Source organism: Hipposideros armiger, unplaced genomic scaffold, assembly GCF_001890085.2.
Source record: "Hipposideros armiger isolate ML-2016 unplaced genomic scaffold, ASM189008v1 scaffold_336, whole genome shotgun sequence".
Lineage (NCBI taxonomy): Eukaryota > Metazoa > Chordata > Mammalia > Chiroptera > Hipposideridae > Hipposideros > Hipposideros armiger.
Window position 1 is genome coordinate 1,309,971 of NW_017731686.1, and position 14,179 is coordinate 1,324,149.

At 42.4% G+C, this 14,179-nt stretch overlaps 1 protein-coding gene across 3 annotated transcripts in view; it reads left to right on the top strand.

The window, feature by feature from the left end:
* The window catches only part of CHD7 (chromodomain helicase DNA binding protein 7), a 127,831-nt gene that overhangs the window by 39,472 nt on the left and 74,180 nt on the right, over positions 1-14,179 (top strand). For all 3 annotated transcript variants that reach the window (XM_019661125.1, XM_019661127.1, XM_019661126.1), the window contains exon 2: positions 6,423-6,853. In XM_019661125.1, the coding sequence (XP_019516670.1) occupies positions 6,423-6,853 (431 nt within the window). The remainder of the gene's footprint in view (positions 1-6,422; positions 6,854-14,179) is intronic.

Consider the following 14,179-nt stretch of genomic DNA (forward strand, 5'->3'; position numbering starts at 1 on the left):
GTGGACCACAGCTCTGGGCTTGTGGACCTGGCCACCCTCTGCAGCCACGTGTGGACCACAGCTCTGGGCATGCCAGATCACATTCTCACTGGCTTTATAGCCACAGCTGGGTTACAATTCCAGGTTTTCCATTTTCTAGCTGCATAACTTTGGGTAAGTCCATTTTAAAGCTTCAGTTTCTTCGTTTATAAAAGAGCAGTAATATCACCACCTCACCAACCTCATGGGGTTATTACAGGACTTAAGAGAGAAGGTAGGTAAGATGCTTTGCAGAGCACACAGCACATGTAACTAGACAATACGTGGTTTAGAAACCTCATTCAGTGCAGTGTGGCCCAGGGTGGTCTGGTAGTCCTGGTGTCGTCTCTCCCTGAACACCAGGCTGCTCTCCGCTCTCTTTTCCGCATCACCCTGAGTGGGGCAGGCCCTGCAGCATGGCACCAGGCCGCAGCCCTGCACCTTCCCAGCCCGATGTGGCAGCCTGGTCAGAACAAGGAGGGGAGGGAGCCTGTTCAATTAGGATTTCTCAGACACTTAGAAAGGGGTTAGCATGGGTGGAGCTTCATGTTCTTCTAGTCAGACTGACTCTAAAGCACCACCACACTGTGTTTTACACATTAAATGTGCTGTTTGACAGTTCCTGGGGTATAGTTGCACTCCTAAACACGTGGTAAATGGTCAGAATTCAGTATCTGATGTGAAATTACTTGACATTAAATTTAACATGACCGCTCGGTTCATTATTTTCATTATTTTGGACTCATTCAAAATGTGTTTACCATTTAGATGCCATAAAAGAGGCTCGTGTTAATTTGTAGCTGTTTAAGATTGTGTTTATATGGCAGATGTATTCTAAGGACAGCTTAAAAACACAGGCAGAAAGCCAAAGGTTCAAAAATGCCTTCAAATGATTTTTAAGTGAGATATTTCAGTAGAAATTAAAAAAAATTAATTCTAAAACTTAATAATTCATAGTTACAGGCAAAGGTAAATTATTACATTATGATATTTCAACATTGATTTTATTTAATATGCTAATTATCTTGACTTTGTATGTAACAGGAATTATACAGGTCGTCTTAAATGATTATGCTAGTATTCCTATTTTATTCTTACCAGCAACTTAAATTGAGCATAAAAGAAACTCCCAATTCAGTGAGCTGTTTGAGTGTATGTTATATCAAATTATATTTGTTCATAGGCATATGCTATGTTGTAGGCATTTGATAACTACTGCTTGCATACACACACACACACACACACACACACACACACAGCAGTGGATGAATTTGCCTTGCTTTAATTTTCCAAAGTATATTTTGAAGAACATTTTTATTCAAGATAGTCTTGAAAAAGGGCTGTTGTGGTTAGGTATCTTTAGGACACACTGTGTACCATACCCCTCAGAGTGTAGAAAGGGCTTGGAGAGTTTTGCAGGGAAGAAAAACTGCTTAATTTTGCTTAGCCCAGAATTATCTGACCTGTGTCCTCTTTTCATGGAATACCTTTTAATACCTGAAACTTTAAAAATGTACATTTTGTCTTCTTAATTCGTGTGACCAACAACCTTGCTATTGTTCATGTGTGTGTTTGGTTCATACATGTACTCATTCAATAAATAATTTTTCCTGGAAATTGTTAAGAATGAACTAGGTAAAACTGATATCAAAGACTTGATCTCAAGGCCCTGACTCTTAATACCAAATTTAGCCGAGCAGAAAATATTCCAACCCTTGATTCTCTTTTCAAGAATATTTTTATACTTATTGTATATCAAAGAATCAAAATTAAAAATTACTTTAGTTAACTAGTCAAGCGGCTATGTGCTCATGTTGACCTAGTCCCTCACAAAGAGGGCTTTACTTGCTTGTCATGCATTTTGCTGCCTTCAGTCACCTAATTGCAGTCACGACCCATTGTTCAGGCTGGGTCCATTGAGGAAGCAAGCCTGGGCCAGAACCTGGCTGACATATTTTCAGGAAGCCGCCTCAGTGTCACCCTGGGTTAGGTGCTCAGCTCTCACCTGGCAGCTACTGTGGCTGCCTTGCTCACTGCTATATCCTCAAGTATTTGTTGAATGAATCAATGAATTGGGCACCAAATATTAAATGCATCTTCTTTTTATCAGGGTCATTGACAAAAAAAGGTAGCATAGTCTCAACAGGACTTCCTGAACCACTGCTAAATGCACTTTTGAGCCCTTGTGCACTCTTTTGAGTAAAGACTGAGCTTCAGTTTTCACTCTGGAGTTCCTTTTTAAAGGAGTGTTGAGGGATCAAGAACCTGGGGGATATTGGAAAAATAAGAGTAAAGAATGTCAGTGGTAGAAATGTGTCCCCAAAGCCATTAAAAATAGTAAGTTTCAATCTTAAATGAATACGTAATGTTTATATTTTTACAGCTCTTTTAAATAATAGTTTCATGTGTTTTAAGCTTGTATTTGTTGTTACTTGGGTCTTAATTGGCCTGTCACTTTCCCACCAGAATCTTAGTTTCTCTGAGATCACAAAGGCCTCCCGTTAGCTTCATTTGTGGGGAGAGACGGGTCTCCCAGAAGGACCATGTTACTCGTGTCCAGTTGGTAGTATCTTTTCTTTATCATAAATTAGTATTTTGATGTTAGACTTGTTTGTGTTATTCAGTAAATAAAGTGTTTGTCTATAGATGTTCTGTATTACAAAATGTTGTTAGTGTGCAGAGGTGGTACACGTGGGAAGTGTTGCACGAGTCGATACTATATTGCTCACTCACATTACTTGACCTTCATAACAGGTTGAGGCTTCAAGAATATAATTAAGGCACAACATGATTAAATAAGATAACTTTTTAACCCAGAAACTGCTGCTGAATGTCGGAGGAAAAGCACACCTGAGATAGATGAAAAGTTTCTTCTTACAGACGTTTTCCTTTTCTCCTGTTGAAAGCTTCTTAACGTTTTGGGTCACGCTTGCTTACAGGTAACGGGTTGCCCTTGCTTCCCCACGACAGCTCTCCTTTGGTTAAATTTGCATCCTATCTGTTCTACTGTATTACATAAGATAACTTGTTTGTGTGTTTGTCTAATTTATACATTATGAACAATGGAGGTAAGGATAAAAAACCATTCTCTTCAGCTTATGGTAATTCTTTGACAACACGCACCCCTTGGGTCATTTTTATTTATAGTTTAAATATCAGTAATTCTGTTTTAATTGCAAAAGTCAATGGCACAGTTCTTATATATTCCATAATATTCCAGCTGGCATATGGAATTAAGATAGAAACGTGTCAAGTGGAAAGTCCTATAGGGTGTATTTAAAAATACCTATGATATCTAACATTCTCCATGTTTGCTCTAGAAATGAGAGGTTTTAGGAATGTCCTATACGGTAATATCAGATGTTAATGGCATTGATTACCTGTCAGGCAGTGGGAATGGATGGGGAAACGGCCGCTGTAAAATTAAATAGCATTAGGGAAGACTGTACCATGCGGTGTGTGGGGAGGTGGGCAGGGCATGGCTGGGCCTGGGAGGCTTCCCAGGGTATTACTGTGAGCTCCAGGCTTCCCCCCACATGATTAAGGCAGGCCATCTGTTCTTTGTTAAATGTTTACAAAAACAGCTTTTCTCTAAAAGATTTAAAGGAGATGTGGGTCTGGTAAACACTATAATATTTCTGAGTACCCTTTTCACCCGATTTCAAATACTACCCAAAACATAATTGTGCCACATATGAAGTGGGATTAATACTTTTATGTATTTAATCTTTATATTTTCTCCTCCTTATGGAAGATTACATTTTTTAAGAGCTACTAATTTATGGCTTCATTTATTACTGAAAGGAGCATCTAAAATCATTTGTATGGTAAAGTGTGTAGATAAATTTTCTGTCTTTTTGGAAAAGGTGTTTTATGTTTTCTCTAATTCATAAATGTGTACCAGGCCTCTGTCATTAGAAAGAAGCCTGTACTTGGCTTTAGAGTCATTGCAGTGCATGCCTGCATTAATGCATACCTGGAATCAACTCACCATTCTAAGCTTTAAACATTATTTATTGGTAGACGTCTCTGTTTCCTTCCCTTTCCAGGAAATACTTTTCCTCCCATTTCCTGAAAAATAGCTTGTCCCAAATAAGTTTGATCTCTGTGTCCCTTACAAAAAGATACGGTGTTTCCTTTTGATTTACGTTAGGAAATAATATGCAACGGTTAAGTCAACTTCAGTAACTTAAGTATAATAAAGCAGTTAGCTCAGATGCTCTTATTTCTCGGGTCATGATAATTTGGGCAGTGCCTTGGGTGACTTTTAGGAGTGTGTGTGCGAAGTGTGGAGGGCAGGGGTACCTTTTCTCCGTGTCTGGGTAGCTGTGCCATCCTGGAAGGCATCCTGCTCTGTACATAGACTTACACCCGGGCGTCCTGCCTCGGACTCCTGCCCTTGCTTCTCTCCCTTCCTGTGCATCCTCACTCTTCCAGCTTCTTTCTCTCTCAGTATGACTAAGAAAGGGCAGTGTGTATTTTAAGTTTTTCTAATACCATAGGATTTTGGAAGAGACTTTGCAAATCAGGTAACCCAAACCCTTCATTTTGCAGATGAAGCAAGAGCCCCAGATGAGTGAGATGATTTCCCAAGATAATATAGCTAACAGCAGGGCCTGGACCAGAAGTTTTCTCTCACCTCATGCTCCTGGACTCTTTCTCTTATACTTGTGCAGGAGGAGGATTGAATGTAGGTTTCTGTAGTAACCATGGTAGGTTTTAGTGGAAACAGTGTAACTACTCTCTTTTCAGGCAGTGATTTTTGGATCACCAAACACTTTGGAAATCACATGAAACCTGTGGACCCTTCCCCAGGATGTTACCTGAGTATACCATTTCAGGAGATGAACAGAGTCAGGAGGAGTCAGGATTTAGGAAACCTGGACTCAAATCTCAGCTTGTCCCTTGTGGTATGGTCTTGGGTGGTCATATACCCTCCTCAGGCTTTGCTTCCTTTCTGAAAGATGGGGACAGATTATCACATTTCTGCTGTGAGATTCAGGTGAACTAACTCCTGAAAGTAGCTGAGAACATGGCATGAAATAGATGCTCAGTAAACACCAGTTGTATTGGAATCTAATTTGCAGTAGTTTCTGATGGCAAGCCATAGCTCCTGCGTTACTCTCCGGTCCTCTGCACACCTGGCCCTGAGTTCCCCAGCCTTCTCCTCTTTCAGAGGTGGTGTGAGGGCTGTGGGCTCCGCAGCCGTGCGCTTTCATGTCAGTCTCAGTTCCGTCACATACCGCCTGTAACTCCTTGGCACATTATTGCATCTTAGAGTGTCAGTGTCCATACCTGGCGCTTAGGGCTGGCATGGGGTTGAGTGGTGTCAGGGGTGTAAAGTACTTAGCACATGCCTAGCCCATAGTAAGATTGTTCAGTAAACACTAGCAGCTGTTTGTTATTGTTGTTGCTGTTTATATTATTACTACTAAGTGTCTGGAGAACATGCAAAAGGAAATGAGTAGCATTTGCAAGTATACATTTTCAAGTATCTCGTTGAAATGTAAAGGTTCCCTAGCTGTCATAGTTGACAGTGGAGACAACACCCTACCCTTGCCCTGGGGTAGGCTCGGGAGCTGTGAGGCAGTCGCTGACTGACCTCAGCTGACCAGTTGGCTTCCCCTCCCAGTTGTTGGTATTCTCCACCATATTTACGGCCGTCTCTGGGTAGGCTCCTAGCGAATGTCAAACATCTGCAAGGCAGGCCAACTTGACTGTTTGGATTCTCTTTGCCTCAGTGAAATTTGGAAATGTGAAGCTTTAATAACTAATGGAAAATACTGTCTGCATTTTATATTAGTATAAGAAATGTTACGAATTCAAAGTCATTATGTTTGGATATGTGCTTTTAATTTGACATTTTAATGTTATTTAAATTGGAAATGACCTGTACTGTGTAAGATTTATGCTTTTACACTTTGATTTCAAGCTTTCACAGTACCCGAATCTTGCAATGCTCAGTCCACTTGTTCTTTTTAAAGGGGGCTTAATTATATATCTTTAATTTGAGTTCCCATTCCTGCATGGGGAAAGGAATTCCACTTAAATTCATTCTTTATGGTTTAGCTTTTGCTACTATGTTGTCATTCACCATTTCCTACACAGGCTACTAAGAAAATAGGCAGTGTCTTCAGTTGAATGAGAATTTTTTTCTTCCTGAACTAAATTTTTTACTGTATTATTAAGTTGCCACTTTTTACTTGGTTTATTTAAAAGCTTCCTTGTTAAAGAAATAGGTTTTTTTGGATGAGAGACTATGATAGATTTTACAACTGTATAGTTGGTAAGATGTTTGCTACCTTGAGTACAGAGCAAACTTCAAAAACAGCCACTAACTTTCAGTTCCTTTCTTCACTATGAAGAACGATAGACTAATTTCAATTCCTATTTGTGTCTCTTAGCATTCTCCATCGGAGCCCTTTCTAGAGAAACCAGTGCCGGATATGCCTCAGGTTAGTGGACCGAACGCTCAGCTAGTGAAGAGCGATGACTACCTGCCGTCGATAGAGCAGCTGCCACAGCAAAAGAAGAAGAAAAAGAAAAACAACCACATTTTCGCCGAGGATCCCAGTAAAAGTTTTGGTAAAGACGACTTCCCTGGTGGGGTTGATAACCAAGAACTAAATAGGAACTCACTAGATGGGTCTCAAGAAGAAAAAAAGAAAAAGAAAAGGCCGAAGGCAAAAAAAGATCCGAAGGAACCGAAAGAACCCAAGGAGAAAAAAGAGCCCAAGGAACCCAAGACCCCGAAAGCCCCTAAGATTCCCAAAGAGCCAAAGGAAAAGAAAGCAAAAACCGCCACGCCAAAACCCAAGTCCAGCAAAAAGTCAAGGTAGGCTGTACACAGAAACTGCGCCACCAGACAAAGCTCAGCAGTGAGCAGCAGGCAGGGCCAGCCTGTGAACCGGGGCGGGAAAGGGGAGGGACACTAGACTGTCGTTATCATTGTTGAGCTCCTCTCTCTCATACCCAAACTAAAAACTTACCATTTCATGCATTCTGAAATTGAGGACTCGATTATTACGAACTTGATTTGGATGGTACATTTTTACACTTACTGGATAAAAATTATTTATTATTTCAAAATTACTTTGTTGTAATTTTTTTTGTGTGCGAAAATTTGTCATTTAACAATCAGAAACAGGTTACCAGCATAATTGCTTGTAAGCATAGACCAGCAACCTCATTTTCAGTGACACCACAAAACTGGGAAAGAAGGATTATAGAAGCAGGACAGGTTGCTATGTTTCACTGAGCTTTTCAGCCCGATTCCCAACAGTTGAAACAGGAGAATTAATTCTGTCCGCTTGGCGGAGGAAGGATTCCCGGGGACAGGGTTGAAATCCTAGTGGGCGACCTGGGAGAAATCAAATGGCAGTTATCCATCCATTAGATATGCATTCGAGAATAGCATGAAGTGTAGGTTCTAGGAAAGAGCCTCCTCCACTCCATACTTCCCTTCCGTACTTCCCCCACCAACTCTCTGACCCCCCAGAAGGCGTATTTACTCAGTAAGAAAAGCTGAGAGGAGAAGACATTGAAGACTAATTTTTTTCATTTGTACTGAACATTTCTTACAACTGTTCTGAACCAATTCCAAACATCTGAATCTATTTTTCAGAATATGGCTCATGTTAGAAAATATAGTTTCCAGATGGAAGTATGGTCAGACTTGGTTAATCTGAACCTGTTTGCAAACTCCATTAGAAAACACGCTCCGCCTCCCACCCCCATGTGCATATGCACACACACGTGTGCATGCACATATGCACGCCCAGTCCTGTGGCTGGCAGCTCAATGTGATCTTTTTGAGCTGGTGACCTATGCACCTTTCCTGTGTGTGCACACACAGGGACACAAAGACAGGAGGTGATTTCTGTGGCTCTAGATAGATGCTGCTGCAAAGCGACAGAACAAACTTGGATTTTCAGCTTCCTGTTGGAAATATCCAAACAACCCCAAATATATTATTGTAGTGTTTTGGAAGCTTGATTCTAGTCATTTAAAAATCTTTGCCATCAGTACTTTTTATGGTGTCAAAGTAACTTAGATATTCAATAACTCAATCTTATTGGTAACTTAATGTTTACATTTGCTTAGGAATGTTCTTTGATGCTTCATGATGTGGTCTCTTAATTGAAAACCATTATTTTCTCCTTATAAACACTCTTCTCAACCCACAACCCTTTATAAATTCTGTTTTCATTTATTTAAGAAGTAGTTCATTAAATACTTGCTGTTTGCAGGCACTGGGCTGTTAGGGGTCTGAGCAAGAAGGACATGGTTAGAATGTCAGTCTGATTTAGGAGGGGTTTTAAAAATATGTCATTTTAAATACTAAATCTAAGCTTTTGGTAGGAGGAAGCATGTGCTTATTTCGGAGAAAAATATTTAAGCAAAATCTAAAAAGAATATAGTCTTTTTTTTTTTCAAGGCTGGTTTTAGCCTCAAGGCATGTCTGCCTTCAGTTTTTATCTCAGTTTTTTGAATCTATCACCTAATGGTAAAAATTGATTAAAACAAACAAACAAACAAAAAACCCCACTGTTTTTTGGATCTTGTCACAAATTTCCACGTATATATTCTTTCAAGCCCTGAGCTCTGAGTCTACATTGAACTGGTCTGTGCAGAGGACATTTTTGACATGGCTGAACCTGAGAAATGGCTTTGCACTAGAGTCACTTGCTTTTTTTTTTAAGATTTTATTGGGGAATTGGGGAAGGGGAACAGCCAAGTTGTCCTTCAGTTGTAGTTGTGGAGGGCGCAGCTAGCTCAGCTCCAAGTCCAGTCGCCACCTGGCCACCTGTTGGTAGCTCACGGCCGCTCAGCTCAAGGTGCTGTGTTCCTTCTTAGTTGCGGGTGTGTGTAGCCCACCATCCCATGTGGGAGTCGAACCAGCAACCTTGTTGGGAGCACGTGCTCTCACTAACTGAGCCACCCTGCCACCTGTTGGCAGCCCAGCAGCAGCTCAGCTCAGGCACAGCTCACTGGCCCATGTGGGAATCAAACCAGTGACCCTGTTGCTCAGAGTTCGTGCTTTTAACCAACTGAGCCACTGTGCTGGCCCAGTCACATGCTTTTGGTAGGAAGAAGAACATGTGATTATTTTCTCCCCAGAAGGAAGTCTAGTACATCAGCCCCCTGTTGGTTTTGGCTAGTAGTCTCAGCCAGTGCCTCCTGTAGATTATAGTTGCTTTTCCCCAAGTGGTGTGGAAAATACTTGAGTGGAACGCTCTTCTGTTGAGTATGGAGATATGGGAGTGGAAAGGGAGCTTCTGTCACATGGCCCAGAGATGCAGGAGGCCATGCGGAGGAGGCACCGAGAGCTTGGTCCTGGTGACTTGACCACTTGTAGGGCCACTTGCTGATTTATGCCATGTGGCGAGGATATTCCTGAGACACTTTCCTGTTGTTGATGGGGATGGCTGTCCAAGAATATGGTAACTGAGTAGAGATTTTCAGTAGGTCAACAAACCAACCCATTACTTTGTTGAGCCACAGGGTTTCTGCTGGTCCGAGGAATTGAGGATGTCGGATTGTGGTCTCATTGTTCTGCTAAGTCTAGAAAAGAAACAGCATCCTGAAGCAAGGATAAGCAGAATGCATACAACTACATGTAAATTCTGAATAGCATAGCAGAATAATTATGTAAATTGAATATGCAGTGATGAAGGTAATAGGGGGTTTGGGTTATGTTAGTACTGGGGTTGAATTGCCATAGCAGTCTGCTTTTAAGCACTGGGATACAGCAGTGGCAATTTTGTTTTGCAAAATGTTATGTGATACCAGTTATTTCCATCCTTGAATAAGTTAACTTGATGAATTTGTTTATATAGAAAATAATTTTCCTGCAGAGGGCTTAAATAGAGGGAATAAACAGAAGTGAAATGAAGAACGTAGAGTAGCCCTGTATGCCGTATCAGTGGTGAGGTCCTACAAACAAACGTGCTGTCGTGGGGGGGGGGGGTGGAAGTGACCCACTGGTGGTCTGGCTCGCTCCGCACTGTGTCTGTGGCAGGGAGAAAGCTTGTTCTGCGTCATTCACACTCGCCGTAATAAAGGCCCTGAGAAAACGCGGCTGGTTTTCCTTGTGGGCCTGTGTGGTGTCCTCACTACCTGTCATTCCCCCTCATCCTACAAAGTGGCTGAGGCTTGAGTTTGTGGCCGTTGCCAGTGAACTGGCCCTTTGGGCAACCAAAATATAATTATATTTGTCTTTCCTGTGCAGGAGAACCTAAAAGAATTTGCCCAAAAGCTGTTATCTAGAATGGTAGTGAAACAGAAAAAGACGGTCAGCATGTCTTAAAAAGATGCTTAAAATCTTAATGATGAGACAAATGGACCACATTCTTTTTTTCTATTAGACATGTATCATTTTTTCCCCCTTCCCCTTTTGTATTAAATATATATTTCCCTGCCCATTTTTTTGCTAGTGCTCTCCCCAGGTGTCCCTGTAGCTTTCAAATATTGACAGTTAATATTGAAAATAAAAGCTCTGGCGTTTGTGGGCTGGAGAGGATGCCGTTTTGCATCTGGAAGGATTCATGGAGCTGAAATATGAGGATCAGCATTCTTCTCAATGCGTTTTCTGTTGTGCATGCCTGGCCCTTGTCGGATGAGAGAGAATTTGGAGGAAGTGCTTGCTTTGAATGACTCTTGAAGGATTTAGTGGTCCATTTAGCTACATAAAGATTCTTTGAGTGTACATAAAGAAGGGAGCTCGGCCAAAGACTGTGACCTGACTACTGACGCTTCAGTAAAATGAAGCCATAGAGAGTCGCTTCTGATGCAGTTTCTAGGAACATATCTGGTCCCTTGCTCTGTGTTCCACCCTCCATATTGAAGTTAGTCGAAAACTAAAATGCTTTTTCTCCGTTGAGAGTGAAGATATTTTAAACTGAAAAATGAACGTACTGCTCTTATTTATTTTTGTTTTTCTTTTTAAAAGCACCAAAAACATGTAAAGGGCATTTTTTGCAAACCACACTATCACTATTATTAATATTTATGTGGCAACTTTCTTCTGAGGAAACTAGCTTGTCAGATACTGTTTTCTCAGAGCTGATCTAGGAGAGTAGCAGCATTTTACCCAAGAGATATTTGTATTCGGCCGGAAAGCCCAGTGCTAGTATATTTTGGTAAACTAATGCATATTTTTTAGTGTGCCCTTATACACATAAAATTTCTCTGTGGAGATGAGGCACAAAAGGAAACCATAAACTAGTTTTGCCAGTAAGTACAGAGAGTACCAGAGAGTCAGATGCCTTCCATCAAGTACATAGGTAATAAAATACATTCAACCACAGCCTTTCTGCTTTCCAGTTTCTTGCTCTTTGCTTTACTCAAATGCTGTGATTTAGTCTTGACTCAAGACGACAGAATTGGAAAGACTGAATTAAGTATTTTGAACACTGTGCCTGCAGAAAAGGATACGGGTTTCTTTAACGTGTGGTCACAAGATGGACTTTTGAGCCCTTTCAGTTGGAGAGGAACGAGGAGGAAAAAGTGCCCGTGAGCGTGTGGCTCTCTGCCCACTGGTCTGCCCTGCCTAGTTCCTGATTCATTAAACCCCAGTTCCAGGTCAGGGATGGGACCAGGGGCCCCCTTTTCTGCGGGTCTCAAAGGTCATCTTCTCTTTGACCAAGGGGCTGCTGGTTCCTTTACAGCCCAAATCCTTCTCTCCTTTAGGATAGCCACCTCCGTCTTTCCATTGCCTGTGACAGGCTACAGTGTGGCCCGTCCTCCATCTGACTTGTGTTCAATCAGCTGAATGAGCGGGGAGGGAGAGTTGTCTGCCCCGTTTTATGCAGACCCTGGTACCTTTGACTTCATGTGGTTCAGTTTATACTCATTGGGGGAAGAGAACGCCTGGCCACATCGACCCTTAAAAACAAGTTTGCTCACCTGTGCTCTGTGCTGGAGGCAGGAGTGGACCACTCTGGGCCTGCTGGAAGCTCCTTCCTGCCCATCCAGAGAGCTGCAGTGGACTTCAGAGTGGTGGCCTGCTGCCACTTCGGTTTCCATGGGAGACGGTGATGCAGATCCCACTTTCAACCCTCACTGTACCCATCCCATGAGAGTTGAGAGGTGAGGAGGCCATGGGCAGCAGTCGGATGTGAAGGGGGATCTTTCTGGAGACACAGTCCTCTGAAGTCCTTTCTTAAGTGTAATTTTAGGGTGGAGCATACATTGTTGCTGTGGTAAATGTGGGAGTGATGTTCAAGTTGGAAGGTAAAGAGCAGAAGGAACCATAGGCTGATTTTTTAAAAAATTATTATTAAAAATGTCTATATATCAAAACGGCTTTTGAAAAGCATGAAGTTCTGTACAAAGGCAAAACTTGTCACATAATATATACAGATCTTTTGGCCAGCTGTCTTCCCGGTAGATAAAGGCCCCTTTGAGTCACTGGATGCGTGTGGAAACCACCGTAAGAGCATCAGTCATCTGAAAATGCCAGCCTTCACTTCAGCCACCTTGGCTAGTCTGTGTGGCTTTAGCTTTCAAATGCTAAACAGGGAAACAGAGACTGTGAGTTAAGCAAAAGGGCACTGTTCTTTTACTTTTTTTTTAAATGTTGGAAAGACAACACCTTGAACTTGCATTAGAATACTTATTTTCTATGTAGCCCTGATTCCTGTAGGAACAATACCATTTCAGTGACAGTTTGGCTCCTCCTACTAGGGTGGGTGGTGTTGGTTTGACAGTTTGCTCTGCCTAGTTCTCCACCTACCTACAGCACCTGATAAAAATGTGGGTGGGCAGCCTGCCTCATTTGTTGTATTAACTCCGTGGCCCATCAAAAAGATGATTAGGAATCTAGGGAGTGCGGTTGTGTCTGCCGTCACTTGTCCCCCTTCCTGGGTTGTGGCAATGCTGTGCATAAATAAGAGTGACATCCTAGAATTTGGCACAAGCAGCCAAGTGTTGGCGTTTGGAAGAATATAGTATAGTGAAGGGACACTGAAGGGCGTTCCTGTTTCATCGGTTTTGTAATAATGTCTACCTTATTCAGTTCTTTATGTGCCATGTAGCCGGCGGGCCCCGGGTTTTTGCTGGGCGTCTGTGGTCAGGCAGCGTTAGCCACCTGGACTGCGTTTCCATGCTCCCTCTGGCAGATCTTAAATCAGTCCGTAAAACTCAGTGGCCTTTAGACTCTATAATTCTTGACCGCATGAGGAGTCTTTTTTACCTCTAGAATATGTTCAATATTAAGAATGGATGTGGCCCTTTCAGGAGAGCTTCCTATTGTACGTTCTCTTCCTTTCATTTTTTAAACATTCTTTTTTCAAAAAAAAAAAATGGTGAACACGATAGCTCTCCTCAGGACAGGATCCCCACCTCACAGAAGACACTCACCAGGAACAGTTTCCGAGGCCTGAAGGGTACCCCGAAAGGCCAGGCCAGGGCTGCGCTCCTCAGGAGGCCTCCCGAGGGGGTCAGATGCCTTCCTACAGCCCCTGCACCCGGACTGGCTCTGGCCTCAGTCCTGCTCAGGCCTGAGCGTGTAACCTGTTTGTTTGACCCTCAGTTTCCTCACCCTCGGGAAGTTTGATTATGAAAGGTAATGGTGAAGGATGTGGAGTTTGAAATACACATTTTTAAATGAAAGCAAATTAGGTTTCTGTGTCTTTTCTAACTTGCTTTGCTATTTCTTTCTTGAAAATTTAACATAGTTAATGTGCTTAGGGAGTACTCGATGCTATAAGAGCCACTTAAGGTAACAACTTAGATTAAATCATTTGTTTTCGAGGTGTTCCGTCCTCTAAAGTGACTTTCCGCAATCTTGAAAAACAAAGTATTAATAATCTGTCACTGAAATCATGTTTGTTTTTCAGAAATAAAATAGAACCTCTCCCTCTCCCTCTCCCTCTCTCCCTCTCTCCCTCTCTCCCTCTCTCCCTCTCTCCCTCTCTCCCTCCCTCTCCCTCCCTCTCCTTAACTCCTTTCTGTTTCTCAGCTAGAAGAGTAGAGTGAAGCATTTGTGAGTGGGGTTTAGGAATTGCTGGTGGCAAGGCACCTTGGAGTGACGCGTGTGGGCCCCAGGCCAGGCGACTCAGAGTGCCCAGAGGCTGGCTGTGTCCGGGGCAGACAGGCATGAAGGGGTCACACCAGGCACCAGGGTCTTGTTCCTGTACCCCCACCCCCACCCCCACAT